General features: G+C 39.2%; 2 protein-coding genes across 2 annotated transcripts; both read right to left on the bottom strand.

The window, feature by feature from the left end:
• Positions 1-241: 241 nt before the first annotated feature.
• Positions 242-3,114, bottom strand: MELLADRAFT_79481 (uncharacterized protein; the record flags this gene model as incomplete). Its single annotated transcript, XM_007417177.1, has 9 exons — positions 242-341; positions 679-882; positions 1,689-1,790; positions 1,861-1,962; positions 2,074-2,229; positions 2,271-2,385; positions 2,475-2,871; positions 2,934-2,988; positions 3,057-3,114. The coding sequence occupies 6 exons, from the start codon at positions 2,309-2,311 to the stop codon at positions 242-244; spliced, it is 705 nt and encodes a 234-aa protein (XP_007417239.1).
• Positions 3,115-4,039: 925 nt separating this feature from the next.
• MELLADRAFT_124520 (uncharacterized protein) lies at positions 4,040-4,273 on the bottom strand (the record flags this gene model as incomplete). Its single annotated transcript, XM_007417211.1, has 1 exon — positions 4,040-4,273. The coding sequence occupies one exon, from the start codon at positions 4,271-4,273 to the stop codon at positions 4,040-4,042; it is 234 nt and encodes a 77-aa protein (XP_007417273.1).
• Positions 4,274-8,534: the final 4,261 nt, after the last annotated feature.

Below are 8,534 nucleotides of genomic sequence, written 5' to 3'. Positions count from 1 at the left end.
CTATTGAGTTTAGATTGGGTTGAGTTTCTTCCAAATCAGGCTGGAAACCCAAACCCTCCTCCTCCTTGAAATCCTGATGATGTTGATGGTCCATGACAAAAGTAGGCTGCTCTGATACATGAAAAAATTCCATGAATCAGCATCAATGACCAATGTTGTTGTGGTCTATTAAGAAAGAAACAGATCATCAGAATCAATTCTTTATAGTTTGGATTCATAATAGAACTGACCCATGAATCATTCAATCTACTAAATCACTATCCAAAATCAAATCAGCAGCTTGTGATAACAACTCCATTTTCTTAGCAGCTTTTGCCAGTCCAGCGCAATTCCTAGTCAAACTACATTCATGTTTGGTATACCCATCCTACAAAAAAAACAATTTTTTGCAATCAAAAGAATTCTTTTTGAATGAAGAAAGGAACACCTACCTGTATCAGTGGTAACATATCATGATCTTGAAAATATAAATCACACTTATCCATAAATTAAGTCATTGAACAAGCTTGACTTCAAGTTTGAGGAGCAAACAATTTATAAACTAAAGACCAAGGTGAAACAATCATATTCTGTTCATTCATCAATGCCCTACAAGACCAAAAACAAGAAACATCCAGTCAAAAATTCCAAACTTTATTAAGCATTTTTGTGTGAAAGAGAGTTTTAAGAAACACTTACATTTTTCTAGCATCATCAAATTCCATTGGTTTAGAAGGACCTTCACCACTCTGTAATTTCCAAACCAACAACATATTGATAATTTGTCTACTATCAGACTGACTACCAGCCACCAGTTGATCAATAGCAATTGCTGGACCTTTCAATTTTTCTCTAAATGCAATACACATAATCCTACTTCTAATCGCATTCGCATCAGGTCTTCTAAACACAAGTGAATGAGTGGTGATATCAATGGTTTCATCTTGGGTGATGACATATCATTTGCACTAGCTATGATAGGTATTTGCGTTTTTTGGATTAAACTGTTTAAGGCTCCTACTCCTCCTCTATCTCCTGCTGATATTCCATTGACTCCATCCATGATTGAAACTAATTGTTTGTTTTTAGGTTCTGATGTCTATTTTTGAAAACAAAAAAATATCAATCCAAAGAATTAATCAGGAATCATCAATGAACTGATCTTCAAGTTTTTCAAAGGATTTTCTTCTTTACCTCTAAATATCCACTGATCCCTGTGTTTCCTGTGATATCCTAATAACCAGCTTCTAAAAGTTTTTTACTCCTTGTATTACTTGCATTCATTTCAATAATATCATACCCTTCAACTTTCGAAACCAAATGAGAAGTAGTAGTTTAACCTACACCAGGCGGACCTGATAAGACAATACATCTATAAAGACCTAATCCATCTTTACCAGGTTTAGTAAACTTTGCTTTTCAATTTTTTGGCCTTGAAAAGGAAGAAATTGTTAAAGGTTCAATGACTTTGAAGAGACAGAATGTGTAATTCAAGAGCTAGAAAGGCAATTTACCAATCTCTAAGCCATGTTTGAAGTCGGTCCACTTGTGGCTTATTACCACACAATTCATTCAATGCTTTAGGAGCGTATTTCATGGTCCATAATTGTCTGGCTAAATCTTGCTTAGCTTGGACTTTTCACTGATCAAAAAGAAACTGAGTTAATGGAAAGATCATCGTCTATTGGTACAGCAAAACTGGACCTTACGCTGTGCTTCCCTTAGTAGGTTCCATAGCCTTGGCAGCTTGCTTGATCTTCTTAATCTCATCTTGTTGCTTCTTGAGTACTTTCGGATCAACCTCACTTGCTCTATATATTCGAAATGTAGGTCCTAGAGTCAGCTTTACCTCGACACGAAATTTGCAAAACCTCAACGTACGAGTGTGTCCCGATCAATTCCAAAATCTTATCTTCTGTCAGGGTGGTTATCTTATGCTTAGCAATGACTTCTAACTTCTTTGCGCTGCATCTGAACCAAGAACTACATAGCTAGTTTTAGACGATGGACTTGTGGTGACACGACTGAAGATGATCAAGATCAGTCTCGATTTGGTGAACATGAGCAAGTGTCTAGTAGAATGTAAAGTCGTACCCTCCATAAAGTTTACACAGGGTTTGAGCTTCTTCACGACTCAGTGACTCCAATTCTCCAGTGAATAAAAATGTAAGACCAGCAAGACAATTAGGCTGTCCTTCTGGAATTTCTTTTGAGCCTGTAAAGATGAAAGCGGATTTGATGTTAGGGGATCTCACAAACTTTGAAGATAATGAAAAGTTTGATTTTCGTACCTGGAGCAGAGGGACCAGCGCGTTGTTGCCCAGGAATCCATTTTGACTTGGGTTTTGCAGGTTGGAGTTCTATCTTTATCTGGTTTCAGTTTTTTCGAAGATGGTGGTTTGGTAGCTTTAATGATTTTGAAAGGTTTGTTGGTTTAAGCCGTCAGAAAGATAAAGTATGAAGTGACATCACAAAGGAAAAGGAACGTGATTTACTTTTGCTCTTCACTGGTACATCATCATCAATAAAATCATCCAGTTTCGCCTTCCGTTTACGTTTGGTGGACTTTGTCTCTTTAGGTATGAGTTTTTATTTTCCTTTTGAAGTTGATACAGCTTTAGATTTCACAGGCTTATCATCATCAGAATCACTAAGTTCAACACATATTTTCCTTTTGTTGGTAGTAGTATTTGTACGTGAAGTAGAAGATTCTTTAGGAATTGATTTAGATTCAGTTGCTTCTGTTTTTCGAGTGGATGAGCTTGCTGGTTTTGTTGTTGGTTTCATCGTTTTAGCTGGTGATTTTTTATTTGGTGTGGTTGATTTGTTTGTGGTGACTTTAGAAGTAGAAGCACTGGTGCTTCCTTTTGGTTTAGGATTTGCACTAGGTGACTGGAAAATGAAATCATCAGTTCATCTGTTAAGTGTAAGGGAGGGAACGCGTGGATACTAACTTTTGGATCGGTTGTAGATTTTGAGGGATCGTTGGACTTGATGCCAAAGAAAGACCTGTGGAACAGGTATAAGTTAATTCTTTGATACGCTGACCTTTAATCTGAAAAAGTAAGTTAATGAACCTGATGTCACTCATTTTGGTTGATTGGTGAAAAGTCCAGTTTTCTGATTGAATAATCGCGTTGGTTCATTCCTTTTCACGGTTTCGCGACCTCACAGAGTCTAAATCTCGTTGACATGTCACACCGCATGTCACTTCCCATATTCCACATTGAAACTTGAAACAAAGCAATCTCGAGTCCTCGACCCTTGGAGGTTGGAAATAATGAAGCGAAGGGTCAAAGCCCCAGATAAAGCCAAGCGTGACCAAGTAGCTTTATGACATAGCCACACTCTCTGCAGTAGATAAATTCTCTTGCCACGCGCTTTGCTCATCTTGCTTGGACATATGAACAATTTCAGCTCATTAAGTTTTTTTGTGTTTGGTCGCATTGTGGTCCAACGGTCAAACAGATGAATGGCTCTTCCACCTACTTCTACATCGACATCATGGTCAACTGATGACCCTTCAGCATGTGACAGAAGTATCTCGGTTTCTATTTTTGATGGGATCTTGGTGATCAATCCCTCAAAAGATTAAAAAGATCACAATCATGACTGTGTGGGTGCTGAGATCCATGACAGATTGCGTACAAATCTTGATAGGGATGAACTCATTGAATCTATTGCAACTCATCAGAAAGATGAATCAATGGCATTTGTAGGATTACGTGCATGTTGCGGTGTGATAAAGCTTCAGTTTTTGTTCTCATCCGCATCAAAACTAAAAGCGAGATCAAGACAAGCAATCAAACACGAATCTCTTGTTTTGTGTTTCCTCAACAGTTCAAGGATATGGACATGGTAAAATCATCTATTGGGTGCTGACAGGGAAGTCCAATATGTGAATTTGCGCGAATCTGTTATATATAGCTTTGGGAAAGGATATGTGGTAAATTGTCCCTACAACACAGTATAACAGACACTCTAGCTCCTGCCTTCTGATTACTGGACAGAAAAATGATTGCTTTTAACAGATGCTTGATCACTGATGTCACCGAAAGCATCAAGTTGATTTGGGTGGCTTCAGGGGGGGTCCGCACCAGCATACGCCCTTTGTATCCTGACACCAGACACACGTGACCTCTGGACCCTCGTCTATGGTGCCATCAATGTGTTTGGTCACCGCTTGTTGAGCCGACACGATTTCCTTTTCGTCCTTGAGATTGATTATGGCACCAGAAGCTTGATTGATTGAGACCGAGATCATGAGCATGGCTGCGACGATGCTGAAATTCATGTTCATGATGATATATCTAATTGGTTGACCAAGTTTCGGTTTTAGCAGATTGTGATCAAGATTTGGTTGAATATCTCATGACTCACTAGGATGCTAGAGCAGCGGAATTTAAAAGATTGTGTGGGTCCAGGTGAAAACCGATAGTATCTAAACCCATCGAAAGGGTGAAGAAAGCGATCACATAATCAGCTCAGTCTGTTGGGAAAAAATATCTCTACAATTGGCTGATGAAAACTCTAGGTTGACATACCAAAGGAGTGTGCAGGTTGGAGCAATAACTTGATAAGATGATTGGATGGCGAACAAATCATCAGCAAATTCATCGACCTTTTATATTTGTTGGAGACCGCCGGAGTCGTTGTCTCTCCGGCTCCCCGCGGTCGTCGAGACATGGAACATCTTGCTGTGTTTCCTATCATAGCGTCCTAAAGAGTCAAATATAAGACCTCTAGCTCCTCTAGTTCACGAAGACTGCTTAGTTTCGTATCATGCGAGTTGCGACCTCGTATGACAAATTTCTTTCAATATTGAGGTTGTTGTGAACCAAGTTTATCCAAGAAAAAAGTATATGGCGGCGTATGAAACGATATTCAGCTTTCCCCTCAGACTGAGTGCTTATTTTAGGCAGAAGCTTTGGTTTGAATATACCCTCAAGTTTTGATCGATGGTACACTGAGATAGCGTTTCAGGAGGTCCCTGAGTCTCGGCCCCGGTAGCTTGGACTGAGAGTGGGATCCATTTCATCGCTGAGCCTACTAACTTGAGGAGCGCCGAACCGACGGAGAAGGCCCTGGGGAAGCCTGAGTTCGGTGGGGCTGACTAAACTTCTCTATCACATGCCGCTGTGTTGAACTGATGAAACAACGGGACAAGACCGTCTTGCCCTTTGCCATACGCACCATTTCACCTACATTGGCCAAACCGCGCCCGGATGGCCTTCGTAAGACTTCATCTCGAACTACGCATTGCACACCACATGCTGGACTAAAGTACATAAGCATGACTTGCTCCAACCAAATTTCCCTTTTCAAGGTGACATAGTCTGCATTCTTTTGACTTGTTTGTAGTATTGTATACAATAAAGCAAATACACACTTGAGAAAGTCATTGCTACCCCGCACCGTTCCCTATGCCATCTTGGAGTTATGTGACCTTACACACTTTGTCTCACTAGCCGTGCAGGTATCTCTTGGCCCAATGGAGCGTGGAACTTATCACCCGACAGCAAGGAGTCGGACATTGTAAACTTTCTACAAACCACATTGGACATCTCATTTCCACCCAAACTCTGCCGCCGCCTCTGGGGCACAATCTCCCTGTTGAGAAAGATTAGACTATCTTAAAAAATTAGATCAATCTTCAATTTCTCATCAGTTTTCTCATATGATCCAAACTCAATGTTTTTTTGTATCTTGATTGCTACCAATTTCTTTTCTTTTGATCTAATTGAACTCGATGCTTCAAGTTCTGCTTTGATCTTACAGGATTTGAGTTATGATCATGAGACTTTAGCTCTAACTATTGTTGGTGCAGTAGCGAATAGAGTTATAAAGTTTCTGCTTTATTTGATGTAAGATTTATTTTTTCTACGTCTTGTGATCTCATCTATGTGCGTGTCTTATGTGTTATTTCCAACATTTGGAATGTTGCCATGGTTCTTATTTGTCAATATGTTTGTTATTTCTCTATTCTCTACGTGCGCTGTCATAAATCTTAGCTGTGTGTGTTTTCTCTCTATATCAGCTACCTATGAGTCTCAACAAGTTTGATCTTCATCCATTCAAACTTGTTCTATTATCACTTCACAAGCAACCAACCTACTTTTGATGTATTTGCTTATTTGTGATTGACTCATAGGTAAGTCTTCTTATATGTTTTCTTTTCTCACTTTATTTCACTTTATATTGTTTTGGGTATATGTTTGTGATTTTATTGTGTTACTCGTCCATTCAAAACCTGTTCTATTATCATTTCACAAGCAACTAACTTACTTTTGATGTATTTGCTTATTTGTGATTGACTCATAGGTTATGAGCCTTTATCTCGAGTCAATCCGCGAATTTTTCATTTACGGCGTTTGAACTTTGTGTTGAATTTTCTACAAACACCACTTTAATTGTACTTCACCCATTATGTCTGATGAAGAGTCACCTTCCTCTCCTATTACTTTATCCAAATCCGCCGCTGTTTCGGAATCTTCTTTGACTTTGACTTCAAAACCTTTCAAAAGTCTCCAATCTACTGAAGCCATTATGTTTTCCCTTCCATTGTCCTTCATGTCCACCGCTTCATCTTCTGACAACCATTGTGGAGTTGTCAAGCTGCCTGAATTACCTACTAGCACCATGTCTGTTTTGAGGTAGCATGTCGACGTGCTCACACCAATCAATTTCCGTAGAGGTTGGATATAACCTACAAACAGGTCTGAGAGCTAAGCATACAATTGCCTTTGTCAAGAGGTTCAGACAGCAAGAGTGTTAAATGGGCTCCTTTGCTCATAGTTCCATTGACAAACAGTACATTTTTGATTGTCTATTATTATTAACAAAGGATATGCATTTTCTGAAAAGCGTCTAATAAGAAAAGAGATCACCACTCTAGAGGTGAGCTCCTACACCTCTTTCACACTACTACCTGATTATATTTCACCTGAATGCCCGTGACAATGTCCTAGAGGTGAGCTCCTACACCTCTTGTCACACTAACTACCTGATGACACTAACCTGTACAATCAGAACAAAAGCAAAACAATCATAGAAGAAGAAATGAGTTAGAAAAGAAAAGAAATAATAGAAAAGTTTTAATATTGATTCTGACCTATGAGGTTGAATCAGGTTAAGGATAAAAATAAGAAAAGAGATCAACACTTTGGTCTTTGATCTAAAGCTAGTGTTTCCAAAATTCAGATGAAATATAAATGAAGAGAATGAATAGCACCAATCAGTAACACATAAGTAAAGGTAATAGAAAAGATAGATAGTAGTAATTGAACTATGATAATAGAATGAAAAGAGGCGTGTGATAGTATAAAGGGATTGAACTTACTCTTTTCCTCCCGTAGAATAACGGATGAGGAAAAGAGTCAGTACGCGTCAAAGGATCAGCACTAGATAAGTTTGGGATAATTAGGGTTTGACCTTAACATTGAATATTAGAGTTAAAAGTTGATCTTAGTAAGCTTAAGTGTCTAACACATGTATGTTAACTCGTAGTACTTTAACACTCATCTGAAACACATAGCACGAGATACTATGGTGTATCTCAACACTCCCCCTGTTTCAGATGTCCATGTATAACATCTAGTCCAATTTGGTCTCGTAGTTGCTTGAATGGGCCCGGGTGTAGAGGTTTTGTCAACGTGTCTGCAAACATTGTTGTATTGCTAATATGCCGTAATTTGATGAGTTTCTTCTCAACTTGCTGACGAATCCAGTGATATTGGACTTCAATATGCTTAGTCCGTGCATGAAAGATAGATTTTTCAGTTAAAGCTACTGCTCCTGTACTATCACTACACAGTATTGTTGGTGATGCTTGACCTAGTGATATGTTGAACAATAATCCGCGTAACCATACAACTTCTTGCCCGGCTTCAGTAGTAGCCTTGTATTCAGCCTCCGTGGATGATAGTGATACAGTCGGTTGAAGTCGGCTCTTCCAGCTGATGGCAGCTCCATTTAATTTAAACACATAGCCAGTGGTTGAGCGACGAGTAGATGGATCTCCAGCCCAATCGGAGTCAGTGTGGCACTCTGGGTAGTACCAGCTCTGGTTTCCTTCTATTTCAGTGTCTTGACGGGAATAAATCAAGCCTAAAGATTGAGTTCCTTTTAAATACCTCAATACATGCATACCCATTTGCCATGCAGTCATGGACGGACGAGATAAGTGTTGAGACAGGGCGCCCACAGCATAAGCTATGTCTGGTCTGGTACCTTGAGCTATGTACATCAGACTACCCACAAGACTATTGTATGGTAATTTAGATTGTTTGAATTCTAAAGTGTCACTATCACTTGATCTCCTTATCTTCGCGCCACCTGGGAAAGGTGTTGAAGCAGGTTTACAGTTTTCGGAATTGAATCTTTCAAGTACCGTCTGAATGAATGATGGTTGGCTTAAAGAATAACCTCCATCTTCTGTTGAATGTATTTCAATTCCAACAACGCAGTGCGCAGGGCCTAAATCTTCCATCTTCCATTTTAATTTCAACAAGTTCTTTATTTCATCAATTTTATCACCTGTAATTGCCATATCATCA

The sequence above is a fragment of the Melampsora larici-populina genome (genome assembly GCF_000204055.1).
Source record: "Melampsora larici-populina 98AG31 unplaced genomic scaffold MELLAscaffold_69, whole genome shotgun sequence".
Taxonomy (NCBI): domain Eukaryota; kingdom Fungi; phylum Basidiomycota; class Pucciniomycetes; order Pucciniales; family Melampsoraceae; genus Melampsora; species Melampsora laricis-populina.
The sequence above is the reverse complement of the archived record's forward strand: the minus strand, read 5'-3'. Positions and strand labels throughout refer to the sequence as shown.